Source organism: Rhineura floridana, chromosome 1 (assembly GCF_030035675.1).
Source record: "Rhineura floridana isolate rRhiFlo1 chromosome 1, rRhiFlo1.hap2, whole genome shotgun sequence".
NCBI classification, from domain to species: domain Eukaryota; kingdom Metazoa; phylum Chordata; class Lepidosauria; order Squamata; family Rhineuridae; genus Rhineura; species Rhineura floridana.
The window spans coordinates 246,838,763-246,857,971 of NC_084480.1; the positions used below are offsets into that span (position 1 = coordinate 246,838,763).

General features: G+C 39.6%; 1 protein-coding gene across 9 annotated transcripts in view; it reads right to left on the reverse strand.

Annotated features, from left to right (window-relative positions):
• The window catches only part of OSBPL1A (oxysterol binding protein like 1A), a 103,250-nt gene that overhangs the window by 24,201 nt on the left and 59,840 nt on the right, over positions 1-19,209 (reverse strand). For all 9 annotated transcript variants that reach the window (XM_061597198.1, XM_061597181.1, XM_061597190.1 and 6 more), the window contains exons 17-21: positions 15,898-16,054; positions 6,381-6,456; positions 4,997-5,131; positions 4,514-4,611; positions 3,977-4,159 (exon numbers count right to left, since the gene is read on the reverse strand). In XM_061597198.1, coding sequence (XP_061453182.1) covers positions 3,977-4,159; positions 4,514-4,611; positions 4,997-5,131; positions 6,381-6,456; positions 15,898-16,054 — 649 coding nt within the window. The remainder of the gene's footprint in view (positions 1-3,976; positions 4,160-4,513; positions 4,612-4,996; positions 5,132-6,380; positions 6,457-15,897; positions 16,055-19,209) is intronic.

Genomic DNA, 19,209 nt, shown 5'->3' on the forward strand with positions numbered 1-19,209 from the left:
AGATATTTCCTGACAATAGTTGATGATTTTTCAAAATTCTGCACTGTTTATTTACTAAAAGCTAAAAGTGAAGCTGCAGAGAAACTGAGAAGATTTATTACAAAAATTGAAGTGCAGTTTGGTGTCAAAATACAGAGAATAAGATCAGATCAAGGAGGAGAGTTCTTAGGACACTCTTTTACTGAATACTTGGATAAAAGAGGAATAAAACAGGAGTTAACAGCCCCTTATAGTCCTCATCAGAACGGGTTAGCTGAACGCTGGAACAGGTTGCTTCAGGACTCATTAAGATCAATGCTATGTGACTCCTCTTTAACGCAAGGTTTCTGGGGAGAGTGTGTTCTGTATTCAGCTTACATTCAAAACAGAATATTCCATAAGGCCACTGGAATGTCTCCTTATCAGAAATTGTATGACAGAAAACCCAGATTAAACCATTTGATTAGGTTTGGAGCAGAATGCTGGGTACATGTTCCCAAAAATAAAAGGACAGGGAAGCTGCAAAGGAGAGCAGACAAAGGGTACATGCTGGGATTTGAAAACACGTATTACAGAATATGGCTGCCAAAACAAAGGTCTGTAGTGTTAAGCAGAAGCGTGCAAGCAATAGAGCAGGATTGGGAAGAGAAAACATATGTGGAGTTGGGAAACACTGAAGGTAGTAATGAACAAGAACAGGCAGACACAGTACCAATAGAACAAGAAGTAACAGGCAGCAGTAGTGAATCAAGTTCTAGCTCTGAGAGAGAAACAGAGGAATCACCTGACACAGACACAGACACTAAGGCAGAAATACAACCACGCAGATCAGAGAGAACAACAAAAGGTATTCCACCTGTTAGATTTAAAATAAATTCCATTAAACATATAGACTTCAGTAACTGGAAAAAGTGGGATGATGGAAATCATGAAGAGCAATGAAATGTAATGAAAATGATGCTGAGATTGCAATGGAGTAACTGTATTACAAATGAAAGTGATGTGAACTGAAATAAAAGGAAATGTATCAGAAGAATAAACCCAAATGATGTAAATGTAATGACATGTAAAATGTAACACATGTAAATGGAAGAGAAATGTAACTGGCTGAATGTGGAAATTTAAGGTGGGGGATTGTTGGCTATTAAACCGAGAAAGCCGAGGTTAAATTTCCACAAGTGAGCTATGTGACTTAGCAGCGAAAGTTGGCAGAGCTCGAGCCATCTTCAAGGACACGTTGCTAAGAAACCTAGGCTCGGGCAGCTGGCCTTATCTATATAGAGGGCCAGCAGACACTTATGAGTGTGGGGGTCGAGGAGTTTGTACAGAGAGAGCTTGTGATATATTGTCAGTAAAGTGACTCTTAAAACTTATTGCTTGTCCGGCTCATTGCTTCAACTGGCATCTAGCCTGTCACTATACTGTTCTGCATCCTGGGCATCTGCTTGCGCCAGATACAACATCCAACACTTCTTGCCAGTCAAATGCAAGCCATTTAGTTGAGACAGTCAAGGTAAGCAAAGATGGACAGTAACATCAAATAGTGTAGCAATTCCAACCTAAAGGTTGCATAGACTTCCTGAGTGACTAACTTCACATAATAAAAACTAAACTGCTATCTGTCTACAGCTTTGGTATGTACTGCTCCCAACTTGGAACCATTGGGGTGGGAGTCATCTACTAACAGGAACATAGGAAGCTTGGACCTTGGGGTGAAGGGTAATGAATCTACCTACAAGAAGTACGGTATATAATATCTCTCTCTCTCTCTCTCTCTCTCTCTCACACACACACACACACACACACACACACACACACACACACACACACACACACACACACACACACACACACACACACACACACACACACACACACACACACACACACACACACACACACACACACACACACACACACACACACACACACACACACACACACACACACACACACACACACACACACACACACACACACACACACACACACACACACACACACACACACACACACACACACACACACACACACACACACACACACACACACACACACACACACACACACACACACACACACACACACACACACCAGGTCAAACTATTTGTCCATCTAGCCCAGCATTCTCTTCTTCAGGTTTCCCCAACCTGGTGTCCTCCAGATGTTTTCTACTGCCATCATTCCTAACCATTAGCCATGCTGACTGAAGTAGTAGTCCAAAACATTTAGAGGGCACCAGGTTGGGTCAGGCTGGTCTACACTGACTGGCAGTGGTTCCCCATGGTCTCAGGCAGGTTTTTTTTCCCCATATCACCTGCTACCTGATCCTCTTAACTGGAAGCCAGAGCCTGAAACCATCTGCATGAAATGTATGTGCTCTGCCACTGATCCAATGAATTCTGCTGCAATAATGGATAGTACTGCTCCTCTTTCAATTCAGATCTAGCTCAGGACTTGACAAGGCAGTTACCAGCATACTTCTAGGGGCACTTGATTCACATAACAGAAGTAGGTATGGGCAGGGCACAATGAATGCTGAAATTCCATAGAACAACAGAATACAAAGCAAAATAGAAATTATGCATGTTTCCCTAATTTACAAAACATACATATGTCAAAGAATTGAGCTCTCAGTGGAGACTTTGGTTAGCACATCAGAGTTCTGATTTTATTTTATTTTTTAAAAGCAAAGTACACACTGCCTGCATACCAGCCTTTCGGTCTTTCTACATAACATATTTAAAAGGCATTTCACAGCACTAACATTGTCTGGATCCATGGGATGTTGAAGTGTACATATATTCACAGAGAAAACACAGAATATTTAGCATGCCCAAGATGGCCAAGCATCACATTGCCTTCCTGAGTTTGTGTATCACTGCAGTGAATGAACTGCAGGGAAAATAGTGCATCCAATCTCTGCTATGTTAACCTGGAGCTGGTGACAGCTGAATCAGGCATAGAATCTGGCACCTAACTCAAGAATGGCTGGCCACTTAGGGATGCATCTAAAGCAGCACTTCCATCCCCTCTTTTACACCCACACCTCCTCCCCAAATCTTCCCTGGAGGGTCCTCTATTGTCATATTTTTTAGCCCTGCAGCACTCATGAGCAAGCCTAGCTGCATAGGAAAGCTCATATGGAAGATATGTTATAACTACAGGAATCTCCAAAGACTAATAAAACCTGTCAAAGGCCACTGCCTTATGCAGGGGTAGCCAACATGTTGCTAGACTTCCACTCTCATCAGCCCTGACCATTGGCCATAGTGGCTCAGGTTGATGGGAGCTGGAGTCCAACAACCTGGACTGGGTTGTAGTTTGGCTCCATCCCTGCACTACTGGGTTGAGTGTTGGACTAGGACCAGAAGACTCAGGTCCAAATCTTTCATTTGGCCAGGAACCCAGCTGATGATTTATCTTTTGTTATTCTTGCAACATTATATGCTTTAGCAAAGCTTGGCTAGTGAGTCCCTGCCTTAAGTCTCCTGGCTCCACATTGCCTGTATTGCAGATGACTGCAGGTTTCAGCCATGCAGCATGAAATCCACCTATTCTAGATTTACTTTGGGGGTCCAAAAGAGAATCTGTCAAACGCATTTAAGGCAATCCCAACATAGCCACCTGCTCCATACAGGCTTCAATGGGAGAAACTTCAGCAGCTGACCTTGGAGTGAAACTCCTCCTTGCCTAAGCTCAGTCGAGCCCCCTTCTTACAGATGAAGCTCTGTCTACTTGAGCTTCAACAAGGAAGATCTCTCTGCCTATCTCAGATGAGTCCACCCATGCTCTAGTTCTAAACATCCCGACAGCCAGATATGTGGAGGTCACATTCCTTCTTTTTACTTTCATACCATGCCTGCTTGGTTCCATCTCTACAACTGGGATGGGAACGCTCAGCTTTTAAGTATATATTATACAGTACTGCAGTATACATACCACTTGCATTTTGTCTAAAGCAGCCAAAATTTATCAGATTGCCTGATCCACTTACTCAAGAAGTTTCAGAGTTATTATCCCTTTAGGTTCTGCTTCAACACTCTTTCCCCAAAACTTGAGTTTAGGATAAATGGAACCATGAAAAACAAAGTCATTGTTCAGTCCTTCAGCATAGAAAGCACTGATTGGTGGGTGATGACTAACTTGCTCTGAGATGAGTCTGAATCCAAGATCTTCTCTAAACACAGAAAGAAAGTGATAGTTGAGCATTGTTTTTAGTTTCTCTACAAAAGGGGATAAAAGGAGATACTTCCACATCAGCTTTGTACAATTAAAAAAAACCCTTGATCAAAATTCTTAACTATATTACGTGAACTTTCATGACGACCAGTTATGTTTACTTAACATCACAAGTGGTAATGGCCTTATACTTGCCAGAGTATATATACAGAATAATACCAATTGAAGGGTTTTACTGTAATTTAGCATGCTATAAAGTGAACTAGTTTCACCAAACTAGTGCCTTGTCCAGGTAGGAATATTTCAGCCAGCTTAATAAGCCAGTCAATTAAATGCACTGTGTGCTTGTTACCTGACCAGTTCATACGTCTCTCCAAGTAATGGATTGAATGGCTTTCCTGTACGTTCCCACTGAGAGGCAACAGCTGAGACAGCAAAGGCAGCTACGCACTGTTGAAAAAGCATGCATATTTATACTGGTTTAAAGCAGAAAATCTTGCTAATTATTTTATGTTTTTTGAAGTATTAACTCTCATAAAGAGGAGGTGGTGTAGTAGCTTGTAAACATTTAAGAAGAAAAGTCAATTACCATCACTTTTTTTAGAAAAAGTTAAGGAGTACCGCTTAAAGTCAACCTGACAGCTCACATATTCAATAGCTAGCTTTCTTTATCACCACCATGGAGGCAAAATTAAATTTATTTCAGCAAACACTCTTTATCTACATAACAATCTTCCAGATGCTGTAAAAATAAGGAGTTTTCCTGTTTATCTGCCTACAGGAAACAGATGCAACATTCAGATAATAGAAGATGCACGTATTTTCAATAGAATACCTGCATTCTTTCAACTGGGTCCGAAAGTGAACTGGCTTTATGAATTAAGTATGTATGCTCCATGTATTCTGTCAGTCGCTGAAGAAAACTCAGTGGCTCATTAAAAATTACTGGCATAGTGATCTTGGACAGCTCCTAGTAGAGAGTTTTAGAAACAGTATTAAAAATTAACATAAACTTTACATATATTACTGCATTACCAACATTATGACTAGTGTGTGTGTTATCATAAAATAAAGCTAGACCCTTGGCAATGGGTCATATTAGGAAAGAGAGAGACAGTGATATGAAGGGAAGGAAACATCCTCCCTTTTAAACTTAAACAAGAGCCAGTGTGGCATGGAATGTGTAAAGTTACATCAGGGATAGTTTCAAATTTCCACTCAGCCATGAAACTCACAAAGCAATTTGGGTCACCGACTCACTCATTCGGGTTGGCCACTGTGAACAGGATGCATTTGGTTGGCCACTGTGTGAATGGGATTCTGGATTAGATGAAAACTGGCCTGATCCAGCAAGCTCTTCTTATGTTTTTATTCTAATCTACTTTACAGGATGGTTGCAAGAATAAAATGTGTGAGGGAAAAGAGGAACCTATATGCCATCCTGAGTTTAAGAATATTGCTATGACCTCAGTCATACAAAGTATTGAAAAAGAAGGCTGGTTATTTTATAGTGACTAGTGGCAACCTGAAATAGCACTTATTATGTATTAATGCAAAAGGATCACTATTAATTAGGCTGCGTTTAATTTATTAAAGCACTGGATAACTAATAATAATAAAAACTATAAGCTCTACCTGCAGGCTACAAACCAGAACTGTTCGGGACAGCCTTCCCCAAGCTGGTGCCCTCCAGAAGTTTTGGACAACATCATCCCTGACCATCAGCTGTGGTGGCTGGGACTGATGAAAGCTTGTCACACTTTTTGTGGCATTTTAGTTGGTCCCAATAAAGGTATTGCCCTTGGATTTTGGAGTTGTTATTTTTCTTCTTCTGGACCAACATAGGTAACTTTTTTTAAAAATTAGAATCTGTCAGTGTCATGTGTGAATTTCTAGGTGAATCATAGCAAGCGACAGGATTTTGCAATCCAGTGAAATAATCTAAGAGCAGTTTCCAGAGCTCCTCCTCCCCAAATCTTCCCTGGAGGGTCCTCTATTGTCATATTTTTTAGCCCTGCAGCACTCATGAGCAAGCCTAGCTGCATAGGAAAGCTCATATGGAAGATATGTTATAACTACAGAAATGTTTACCTCAGAAATGCATACATAAATTAGTTGGTCTTAATTATTTTACACAAAGGGGGGGAAATAAATCTATCATATGACAACACATTTACCATAAAGACTAAGCTCTTTAGCCTAAGCCATGATTCACCTACCATTCCAATGCACTTTCTTAAGATGCTCCAAATACTGAAATCATTTCTGGAAAACATTGGAGAGGGCAAGCTTGTCCTAGATTAGGGTGGAGGAAAGAGACCAAGTTTATTAGTCCTGAATAATATATTTCTAGATTAAGTATTTGCAGTATATGCAGTACTCACAAAACAGAAATATGAACAAAGGTCTATCCATACCACAACGGCCAAGCTATTCCCCACCTTCAAGGTTGTTGTCAAATGGGGCTCATGAGAAATGAGTTTTCTAAATCACTGATCACAAACTAGTTAGGTACATCACTGTAAGCTATCCAAAAATGCTGAGCAGCAGCTTTGGGTAGGTAACCAGACAACTTGCTTGTCACACAGGCAGTTGTGAGGATCAGTCCTCAGTTCAAAAATATGAACAATTATATTAAATTTGGGGTGATATTTTATCAGTATACATTATATTGTACAAAAGGCAAGTAACACATTTTCTTAAAACCTAAGGCTAAACAGCCCAATATGATGGATGAGTCACTACAGCTCAATTTATAAAAACAATATTAAAAAAAAACAGGACTGCAAGAAAAAAAGTACAGCTGTATACAGATACTTGTGAAGAGCACTGGGTGTGACATCCTACTTAATGCAGACAGTTTGGTAACTGAATAAGCATATTAGGGAGCCTACCTTTGGGTGGGGGAAGCCTGATAATTCCTTCACTAAACAGCTGCTTCTCCTAGTCTCATACAATTCAGATGAGTGATGAAGTTGACTAGATTAGACTAGAACCTAAGGAAAACTGTTCTTGAATGATAGGGCATTACAAAGGAGAAGAGGCAGCTTTGGATGGCTCCTCTGCCACCCCTTCCCCCCAATGTGTTTTGAATTTTTTTTTTAAGCTCAAAAACCAGTTCTAAAAATGGAAGAGTGACTTTTCATGGACATCATTCAAAATGTTCCCACAACAGTCACACCAGAATGTAGATGGGTATTGCAGCAGGTGCTAGTCATGCACTTAAAGCACAGAAACCTGCAAAACCAGTTTCACTAGAACAGGCAAAATGAACATACATCATCACAGGCAGTAACAGTTCTCCAGTGCCACTGTCCCAACCTCTTGAAATATTCCCTTTATACAAGCCCTGTATTTCAGTGACTTTAGATACCAAATCGGTCTCCATTTTGCCAATAGTAGAGAATACAAATTTGTAAACCCCACCTACCATCACCAAGTTAATACAAATGGTTAGTTTTTAATCTTAGATATGGGCATGCAGCCTCATATTCAGATCCTTCACCATCACATAAAGCTCACCAGATGGACTATTAATCTATCTCACAGGGTAGTGGCATTGAAGCAGGCAAGAATATATGGTAACCTGCTGTGAGTCTTTATTGCAGAAAAGACAAAGTTGTATTTATCCAATACTAATGGACATTTCTAATTTCTACATCAGGCCAACATAAAGTCACTGAATGCCCAAGAGAAACAAAAAGTTAGCATGACAGTTTCATTTAACAAAACACCATGGAACAATTTTAATCTTGTTGGACATGCCACCATTTCAAACATAATTTGCTCTATTATATTTTTAGTCACGAGACCTGGGGAATCCCAGTCACAATCCAGTCCTTTCTCCAGTAATAAGGTAGTATGGTTTTTTTGTAATATATGTGTGAGTTTCATATCATTTTCCTCAAGAGAACATCAAAATTGAACTGTCTATATAACTGAACAAACTTTACATTTTCTAACTGGACATTTTATCCATGTGGTCAGAAACACTTTCCTGGGGACATAACCATCATGGTAGTACAGTACTCCCCATGCTACAGGGAGACAATTCAAACTAGATCTACATCTACCGCAAACAAAATCTTTCCAAAGGGAGTCTTGTTTGCCCCCAGTCTCGGAAAACCGTTCCAGTTTCATAGTGTTCCTAGTTCACTGAGCCAAACAGGAGATCAGGTGACAGGCTCCTGTCCATGCAAAGTTAAGAGGCAGGAAAATGTTTTTCTGGGTTTATCACCCATTCTGGGCTTACTGCCCTACTCAAGGAACTGCTAAACAGATCCTACTGGTGTAATGGACCCCCAGTCTTCACTCCTTTATCTTCCCTCCTTGAAGGCAAAATCCTTTTTTGACATCTTGGGGCACACTTGGTGGGCAGAAGTCAGAGCAGGACAATCTGCAAGGTTGCTTAATTCCCCCATCTTCAGATATTTTCCTGACCTCTATAAAGAGCTTGACAGCAACAAGCAAGCTTCCCCAATATCATTTAGAGCTCACTGTGTTTTTAGAAATGATGGCCTCCAAGGGCATCTCCGTTAAGCACCCAATCATTCAACTCTAAGCCTCGGAATTTGCTCTTGTTAGAATTTGCTACCACAAGATGCAGCGATGGCCACCAACTTCGATTGCTTTTAAAAGTTCACGAGGATAAAGCTATCAACAGCTACTAGCCATAATGGTTATGTTCTATGTTGGAAGCAGTATGCCTCCGAACACTAGTTTCTGGGAATCATGTGGGGAGTGTGCTGTTGCACTCAGGTCCTGGTTGGCACTGTGAGAACAAGATGCTGAACTAGATGGGTCTTTGGCCTGAGCTAGAAGGGCCTCTCTCATGTCCTAAACTTCCTTTCACAATGTTTTCTCCCCTCTCTAGTTAGAATGTTGTTAGTTGCTAAGACTACTGCCCAACCAGGAAAGAGGTTTGCAATGTCTTACACCAGGTGTGAGGAACTTTGGCCCTCCAGATGTTGTTGAACCACATTTCCCACCACCCAGCAAGCATGGCCAATGGGCAGGGCTGATGGGAGTTGTAGTTCAGCAACTTCTGGAGGGCTAAAGGTTCCCCACACCTGTTGTACATTGACAATTCTCTCTTGTATCCTGAGTAAGCAGTGGTCTGTCCCAGTCTCTTTGCTCTCATAAACCACACTTAGCTCAGTAAATATCCTGCCTGTGTACATCATTGTGCATCATGAATGTTCAAATGTTAGTATTTCATTATTCTGTAGTACAGAAGAAGCCAAGTCCGCAGAAAAAAAGCAGCAGATCCAGTGGAAAGTGTGAGAGAAGTTAGTTTTCTGCAACTTACGATTAAAATTAATGCTAGAGTGTGCAGGATTGAAGAGAAAAAGGAACCACTATGTCCCAACAGTGAAGGCAGCAGCTAAGCACATCTTTAAAACCAAATCCTTATGTAGAAAAAGGCTAAAATGCTTTTGGCAAACTATTAAAAATTTAATAGCCACATTTGGGACTACCATTCAAATGTTAAAAATGGTTTTCCATATTACATGCTGCATTAACCATCTCTACACCATGGATTTCAAAATCCATTTCAAAATCCAGCCATTATTAATCATTATGACTTTCCCCAAAGAACTATGTAAAGATACCCCAATAATTCTTTGCTTGAGACCATTCATCCCTTCATACAACTATAGTTCAAAGCTTGTTGGGTGGAAGCCACAAAGTTTTAAACAAGCTGACATTTGAAATATAGACATAAATATCACTAATGAAAGGGTAATGTGCTGAAGTTATCTTTAGGGGATCTCTCTCTCTCCCCACCAACCCACATTTATAATTTCCACATTTTTTCCAGCTAAGCTAAGAGTACTATATCTGGGAAGGAAGTTGTGGTCCCTTCATGGGACAGGCCTGCATCCAGATAACATTTTGACTCCACTTGAGGGGAGACAGGAAGGCCCCTTTATTTGAGACAAGTGACCAATCCAGGATATCTGAAAGAGAATTCAGAAGTGAGACAAAAGTCCTCCAGTTAAAAAAACTTGCACAACTGTATCCTTAATAAGATGTCTACCTATACTTGTTTCCAACTACCAACCAGCATTTATAACTTATTAGAACTAAGGACTTCAGTCTTTTAAATATCAAAATGGATTTCACCCAGATAAATGAAAAAGATCAGGAAAATGTTTTATAGTTTACAATTGTTTTCTTCAGCTACCCAGCAGAATAGATGGCAAGATTTATTGTATTTTTTATTATTATTAAACTAATTAAAGGCTCCAGTCCAATTTATAGACCAATACAAACAGGATTCCCTGCCCTTAGGATTACGACCTTAAATAAAAAGAACACACAAGAGAAATGGTTTGGGAGGGAGGAGGAAAAAAGAACATTGAGGTACAAATTCTTGGATTCAAGTTCTTCTAATGACCCGCTGGGATAGAAAAAATCAAGCAGAGGCAATTGCTGGTCTCTCTGCGCTGTGCTGATAGGAGTCAGTGGCCTTGTATCCTTTCTCTGCTCTCCTTTCCCTGATGTAAGGGCTGCTGCCAGGTTATAGTTGATGGAGGAAGGAGCCTTTTGCTATATATCGCTGTACTACATGTTGTGTTTCTTATGTTTTATGACCCGTCCTAAAGGAAATGATATTTTAAACTCATCACAGCAGTTAGTTATGAGCCTACCAATGTCAATAGTGTTTCAGTGAATTGAGAGGGAAGTGTTTAAAATGTGTGGATTCAGTTTCAATTAAGTATATGCTTCCATTAAGTTGTTTGCAGAAAGCAAGCTAGCATTAGTGTATAAGGTTAGCAGTGCTTTATGATTAAAAAAAACCCTTGTGCTAATTTTAACACTACAATTTGGAAAGGGTATGTGTGTCTGTCTAATTAAAGGTTCTAGCAGTCCTTCAATTGAACTTTATAGTGAGAACCAGGTTTATTTTGTAGCAGTAAAATTTACTCTTTATTTTCATGGGAATAAAAATAAGATGATAATCTTCAAAACTGGCCTGGAGAATGTTCCAATAAATCAAATAATTTTTTTGTAGTAGATTAAGTTGACAAAGTCCATAAAACTTGAGCAAAATATCCTGTTCCTCTTTCAACAATCCTTTTAGGTAGAGACCTTATCCCAGGCTCAGTCAGTGCTGGAACTGCTTTTTGTGATGTTTTTAATATTTTTTAAAAGTTATTTTAATATGCTTTTAAAAGATGTTTTGTTTTTAAGATGTTTTAAAGCACTTTTAGTGTTTTTGTTTGCCACCTTGGGCCCCTTCAGGAGAACATCTTGGCATAGCCTCCATCTGCAATATGAGAACAAATTTACCTACCTTAGAGGGTTGTTTTAAAGGATGACAGCAAGGTAGGTTATGTGAAAGCCCTATTTGTTATCATTATCATCATCCTCTCAGCAGTACTGAACACAAGTGGGACTTAAAACCAAGTGTGGTTGCATGGAATGCTCCTTTTCAGGGTTCTAGACAGACAAACGCACGATTTTCCAGGATACTCAATTTGACCACCATCCTAGTTTTCCATTTCCCTTCCTCCAATAGTTAGTCCACATTCTGCAGGCACTGACATGCTCAGTCCTCACTGGGCAGTTTTTGTGATTCCTCCATTAGGCCTTTTTTCGAAACGGTTTTGCACTTCTGAAAACCTTGGGATTCCTCCCCCACCCCCGCCAAGCATGCCGAAACTTCTCTCTTGCATGTAGATGGTACTGTTTTGGCTTGATAAGGATCAACACGGAGATAATGAGTTCGCTATTAATGTATAGAATGTACAGAAGAGTGCATGGCCCAGAGTCAGAAACGTTGAATGAAAATTCCAATCTGAGTTATTTATATTTTACATATAACTTGGGTAAGCAAAATCAGTGGCTTGCATTCCTTAAAATCACATGCTTAGTACTGGCTGCATATGGTTTGCATCAAATAAATAACTGGCAATTTTGCAAATATTTCTAGTATTCTTTGCTGCTTCAAATCATGCAGTCTTTCAACATTAGTTATGCATTGCCAACAATGAAAACATTCCAAAGAGTTTGAGCATGCCAACTATCTCAAGCTACAGCCTAAGATTAACACCAAGGACACAGAAAAAAACGATTAACAAGACACATTCTTCTGTTGTGAAGCTGGCTTCAGCTCTCCTTTCGCCTACTCAGGTTACTTCTAATATTCAAGGCTGAAATGTACAGGACAGTATTTGTCATTTTTTACATTTTAATATTATGTGATGTGGATAGATGGGTTAGTTAAGTGTCTACAATATAAATCCTATTATTTGTTATTTTTTTATATCCCATCTTGCCTCCGAGGAGCTCAAGGTGGCACTGATTTTTTTTATCCTCACAACAGCCCTGTGAGGGAAGTTAGGTTCAGAGACTATGACTGGCCCAAGGTCACCCAGCAAGCTTCATGACTGGTTGGGGATTTGAACCTGGTCTGCCAGGTCCTAGTCCAACACTCTAACACAACTTTATAGACAGATCTTGAGGCTAGACCTCTCCCATAGTAACCCATAGTATGGTATGCCATCTAACCCTACTTGCTGACCATCCAGCATAAGCTTTTGGACAAATTGGAAGGCATAGTACAACAACAATTAAATCTTTAACAACATTTGGAGGAATGGAGGAAGATCAACTATGTATAGCTTAACAGCTTGCTTCCCATTCTCCCCCTCCACAATCCTTCCCCCATCCAACCAAGGGTAAAGAAGCCAGCTTTGTGGCATTCAAGAGACTAACAGAGTTTGAAGTACTACAAATGACTAAGTTTCAGCATACATTTAGCCCCAAGTCAAGGTGCAAATAGCATCCCAATCTCATGCATCTGACTACTCCCTTCCTATTACAGTGGTCAGCAAGCAACTCTGAAGTGACTGCCAGTCACTTGATGGTGTAGTTTGTGTCTCTAGAGACAACCCTAAAAAACACAGAAATTAAGGGAAACAGGAGTGCATTTGTGATTGGCATCCAAGTCAGATGACCTTTATTTTAGCAGAGCCCAACAAGTTGCCTACTGGTAGTACCAGCAACGCATGGAATCATTAGCCAGAAGGGGCCCTCCTTCCTATTGCAGTCACATTTAAGAAGAAAAGATAGTACCTCGTTGGGAGTGAGAGCTACAACCAACTAGTACCACTGCCTCTGGCATACCACTTACTGCACACAAACACAAACAAGTAGAACAGGAGGTGATTCTATGTTTGTATATCCAGGTTAATGCACATGGATAATGCTATAAATAATGTGTAAATTATCAAGAAGTGTCTGACTCACTGATAAGTCCACAATTAGCATTTCTTAATTCTGTTCAGTTGGGTCTTTTGAAATATTGTTACAGGTCCCATCTTGAAAGTTCTCTTTACATATTTTTAAAATGTTTCTGCTATCTGAAAGCATCACTCTAGGTCATTAGCAACCTTGAATACCTCTTTTAATTGCTGATGCCAGAGGTGAACTGATTTCAATGTAAATATGCCAGAGTAACATGATCAGATATGCTCATTCATTCTATTACACTTCAGAAAGAATTCTGTACTTCCATTGAGGTCTCACTGTAAACTTGTCAGCCAGCTTCTTGTTTTGTTTTCAAAATACAGTGACACAGTTAAGAGTGACACACCAAGAAAAGGATGCTGCATAGGCCTGTGTATGTGTTTTGTTATTTTCCCCATTGTCATTTTAGAACTGCACTCAGTACACGTCTAAACTCTAAGCGTGAGAACCCAGAAGAGAACATATCAGATGAAACTATAACTCATTCCCAAGACCAACTGTTTCTCTGCTACGTTCTTACCAGAAAAGTCACATACTGCATGCAAAACATGCCCATTTCCAAACTCTGACACAGTGTCTTTTCTGTATGCAATACAAACATAACTGCAACTGAAGAGTCATGACAGATATATTTATTTGCAACTTTTACCATAAAAGTATGTTTACTTTAGAGTTATATAAAAACTACATTCATTTTCTCCCCTTTTCATAATATTGTTATAAATACAAAAACACACAAACACAAAACACAGAGACAAGCCATGGTAAAACACTGTCCACATAAATGCATGTTACAACTGTAGTCATTGTATGACAAGAAAAACAGTACAAGAATACCAAGACAACTAGAAACACTGAACAGCTTCATCCCCTGAGGAAGTTTGCTCCAAGGCAAAATTTAGATTGGTTTCCCTAAAGAGGTCTGACAATTTGCATCAATATATTTGCAGACACCAATTCCCCCAAGTGGTGTCAGATGACAGGTCAGATATTGCAGTATGGTTTGCAAAAAGATGTGAGCTGGAGAGTTAAAAGAATAACCATGCATTTAAAGGTTTAGTTCTCAAGAAATGTTCCACCTGCAGTGTTTTAAAAATGCTACCCAAAAGCCCATTAAAAAAAACACAGCTAAACATATTTTAATTATTACCGAATACAGAAGAAGAAAGCGACAGGACAGTGCATGGGGGCAAGATTAGAGACATAAAAACCTGGCAATCAAAAAGCCTAATGAGAGACATCTGTAGTGGAAAATAAAGAAATGCCAGGGGATTGGGAAACAAATAAGAGCTTGGAGGCTCTAGTCACCTCTTGTTTACAATTTTGGCAATAGAGTTTTACAACAAGCATTGTGGAAACCTGCCAAATTACAGTTTGTTTCCTAAAGTCAATGCTATCTTGAGCTTATCATTTCTTCTTAGAATAAAGGCATTTGACAGAGGATCCTAACTATTCTTTTCTCAACATTTTGCAGGATGAATGCAGAGTGAACTGCAACAGAACCATCTGCTCTAATGTGAGAAAGGCTGTGGGAGGCCAAGGGGGAAAAGGGATAATATATTAAACAAAGAGGGGGGATCTGAATGATCGTTCATTTAAACTTCTTTGCGCCAAAAAATTCTGAAATGTTTTTCAAGCCCTGTGATAATAATGCTGAAGCTATAACCAGGTTTATTCCACAGACAAGCTATGGTGACTTTTTTATGTTGAACAGAAGTCATTAAATTGAGCCAAGAGGCAAGCAGGCAGATGTTGACTGCATATGAGAGAGCAACATATTAAGATTAAACTTTGTTTCTTAAACTCCCTATCTTCAACAATTAAAATAAGGTCACCATCTATATGCCAAGCAACAACTGCTAGTTATATTAATCAGTGGAAATAAAAAATAAAGGTACACATATTAAATTCTCCCTGCATTGAAACCTGAGAAATAAGGTATTTGTTACATGTCACAGAGGATCTATTGACCTCCTTTTTCATGTAAAAAGTTAAGAACAGATGAAGCAGATAATATGCAACATGCCTCTGCAGTATGACTTTTTGCTTTTAATGTTCTTGTTTGAAAAAATATATTGACATATCTGGCCAATACTAGCATTGAATTAATGATAATGCAAAGGTGATAATGTAACTCGAAACTTGAAAAAGAAAAGCAGTAAGAGACCCGCATTAAAAAAACATGAAGAAACAAGAGACCAGTATTGATGTCAGTGAAACAAATTTCAATGAATTAGAAACATACATTGTTAAGAATTCATGTATTTCATTTGCATCATGGAGTAGTCATAACGTAACTTCCTATTTTTTAAAAACATTAACAAAGAAGATGATTTCATATTGATGAACTTCTGTTCCACTACTGTTGAAGGGGAAAGGCAGAAGCATCCCCAATGATCTTTTAAAGATATCTGGTAGGTTTTGTCTAGCACAGCAATAAAGGTTGCAGCGTCTCTAGACACTAATGAAAAATCCTACCTGTGTTTTTTGATGCCATTTGATACAGTCTCTCCAGTTTTACAGGCTTTTTGTTCAGACATGTCAGATGTTACAGTATGACTAGAATCCACGCTGTCTTCCAATGAGTAAGTTGTCACAGTTTCAAATCCACTCAATGATTTTTCGGATTCTGAATCTGTAAGACAGATGAACATCAAATGAGGCAAACTTCAAGTCTAGTCTTTCACAGGCTAATGGACACCTCCTTCACAAACAGCACTGAAACTTAAGTAGCCTATGATGACAGCATTTGTCCAGTGAAAACTTAGTACTAGAGAAGACTGAGTCTCTGAAAGAACATGGGTGAGCAAATTGTTCACCACCAAGCTTTTTATACAATGATGGGAAGATGAGTGAGGATAGCCATGTACAGAGTACCAGCAAAACATCTTATCTACTCTTAAAATTACGGCTGGTGCAGATGCAATATCCATCCCTCAACCATACTTACTTATTTAATTTATATTCCGTCTTTCTTCCCAAAGGAGCCCAGGGTGGCAAACACACAAGTGATAAAACAATTAAAACATCTAAAAACAATTCCAATACAGGTGCAGACTAGGAAAGATCTCTACTTAAAAAGCTTGTTGAAAGAGGAAGGTCTTAAGGGAACAAACAGTCCACAGGATAGTGGTCGCTTCTAGACAACCTTTTAATGTGCTTTGAGTCTGATTTGTTTGTGCAGAGATTAGATGGCATTGTGTCAAGGAAGTGTTATTCCACACTTTCCAGGTCAATTTCCCATCACTTTTCCTATCAAACAAAGTCTGATCTTTTTGTAAAGTGGATTTGTTTTGCAAGAGCTCGAAATCCGCTTTAACAACACAGCCTGAATTTGCCTGGATGTGACTGAATCCCACCTGTAATCAGTGAGAGTCTGGAAATGTGTAATGTTTTTCCTGTTCTTATCCTCTCCTTTCTTAAAGACAAAATCACAACACTATTTACAATCAGAGGTTATGGTGATATCAACTTGTCCCACTAACCAAGTTTCATTTTAGCTACCATCAGAAACCTGTTTGGGATCAGTCTGTAAGATAAGATTGCCCATTTCATGTAATCTGAGAAAATGGTTGTTAAACAATTTTTTGTTTCATGTTTTTCAGATGAGAAGCCAGTCTTCTGCTCTGTGTGTGGCATTTAACATAGCTTGTCAGTCCTGTGTTACCAGATGATTCAAATGCAGACATTCCCCCGGCTTAAATATTTTTTCAACACACATGGCTGTTCTTTTGCAAGCTAATCTGTCCCAACAATAAAGGACAGAAATACAGCTGGACACATTAAATCAAATACACTCACCAACAACTCCAATACAATGAAAAACAGACTTTTTTCCATACCAAAACAACCAGTAACTGATTACCACTGCTATCTGTACTGGTTGTATACATAACCATGGTAAGGAAGCTCCTTTACACATGGAAATAGGTTCCTCTCACCCACAGCAGTTCTAATTACTGCATTGTTTAACCATATATAAACTAGCATCAGTATAACAGAACACTAGTTATTGATTAGTATTGAAGAGTGGTTCATCTCTTGAAGTACATTTCACTAGGACCAACATTTCCCTGAATCTTACCAAACTGGTAGAGGCCCAGGATGCACATGGAACTATAAGGTCTGTTCCATGGCCTTTCTTGGCCCAAATGAGCAGCATTGCAACTAGGTAATACTATTGAGGGCTGACTATACTCCACATTTAAAAACAGGTATCAAAATCAATCAACCAATCAGTCGTTTTAAACACACTTATTTGTATTTTTACGAGTCATAGGGAGGAGAAGGAGCTACCTAAACCTAACAACAACAATCATAGGCTTTGTAGAATATATTCCCTAGGGACTGTACCCAGGAAGGCACATTTTATCCTTTCTATCCACAGTAACAAACACAGAAAAGGAACTGAAGACAAGATACACAGGCCTTTTGCATGAATGTTTATAGCTTGTGCTATAAACAAATTTGATCAAAGCAAACACTATGTATACACAGATGACAATGCGAAAACTGAAGCATGTTGGCTGTTTTTAACAACAAATATTAACAGTCCAAGACCATGGGCGACATAGAACTCATGATAAAGGCACATGCTTCGAACATGAAGTTGGCTCATAACCTCAATCACCAGCATCTCCAGGTAGAGCTGAGACAGACTCCTTGCCTGAAATCCTGGAGAGCTGCTGCCAGTTAGTGTAGATAATACTGAGCAATATGGACCAATGGTCTGACTCAGTATAAGGCAGCTTCCTATGTTCCTATACACCTCTATCAAGTCGTCCCTTACTCACCTATGTTCCTAATCTTCCCTTTGCTAGGAGTTATTCCTAGCGTTAGAGACCTAAATGTACCGGAAAGCATCCTTATTACTATATAATGCTTATGCGGAGCAGATACAAGCTATCTGGGTGTCCACTAGGCAAGGCATACTATATACCATGTAGATCCCCAAGTTTCCTTCCCTACAGAATTTTGTGGCCTGATCTCCAATACATTTTGGGCAATGGAGTTCAATCACCATCTCTCCATCCAAGACTCAAGAAGAGGAGTGGGGATGACAGTGGGAAAGAGGGCAGAGCCCTTCTTCTGATAGATTCCAGTTGTGCTACAAAACAAATCCAAAATCAAACCAAGCACGCAAACCTTCTTAGCTGCTGAACAAGCTATTCTATAAGACACAAGTCAAGGTTTACAAGTTAATTAAGGAGTACAGGAAGCCATTTAGGCAACATAAGAGACCTTAGGGTTTCATAATCCCTGATCTTCTGAACATCCCAAGTTGACAGGGAGCTTTACTTGTCAAAAGAGAGCTTGCTATCATGGATAAAAGATTGTAGCTAGATGATTCCTACCCAGTTAGAGGAGGAGGGAAGATCAAGCATAATTTAGAGCAGTGGTTCCCAACCTAGGAGCTGTGACCCCCAGGGGCCCCGTGAAGCAATCCAGAGGGGGCTGTGAACAGTAAAGAAATGAATTATTTATTCATTTTTTAAAAAAAAGTTCACTCCCTGAACATGTCTGCTCCCCACTGATGCTACAGATGACACCTCCCCCTTGCTCCAAACGAGAGGGGAGGGCTTTTGCTGAAGCCCCAGGGCATCTTTGAGGCATGCCAAGGGCAGACCTGCCTATAAAACACGTGGAAGACACCAAAGGAGGCCGAGGGTGGAGGTATCAGGAAGAAGAGGGGATTACTATTGCCAAATCCCATCTCCTTGGGCTGCCGCTGCTGATGACACCCTTGCTCAGAAAGAGAGGAGAGGGCTTTTCGTGAAGCAAAAAGAAACA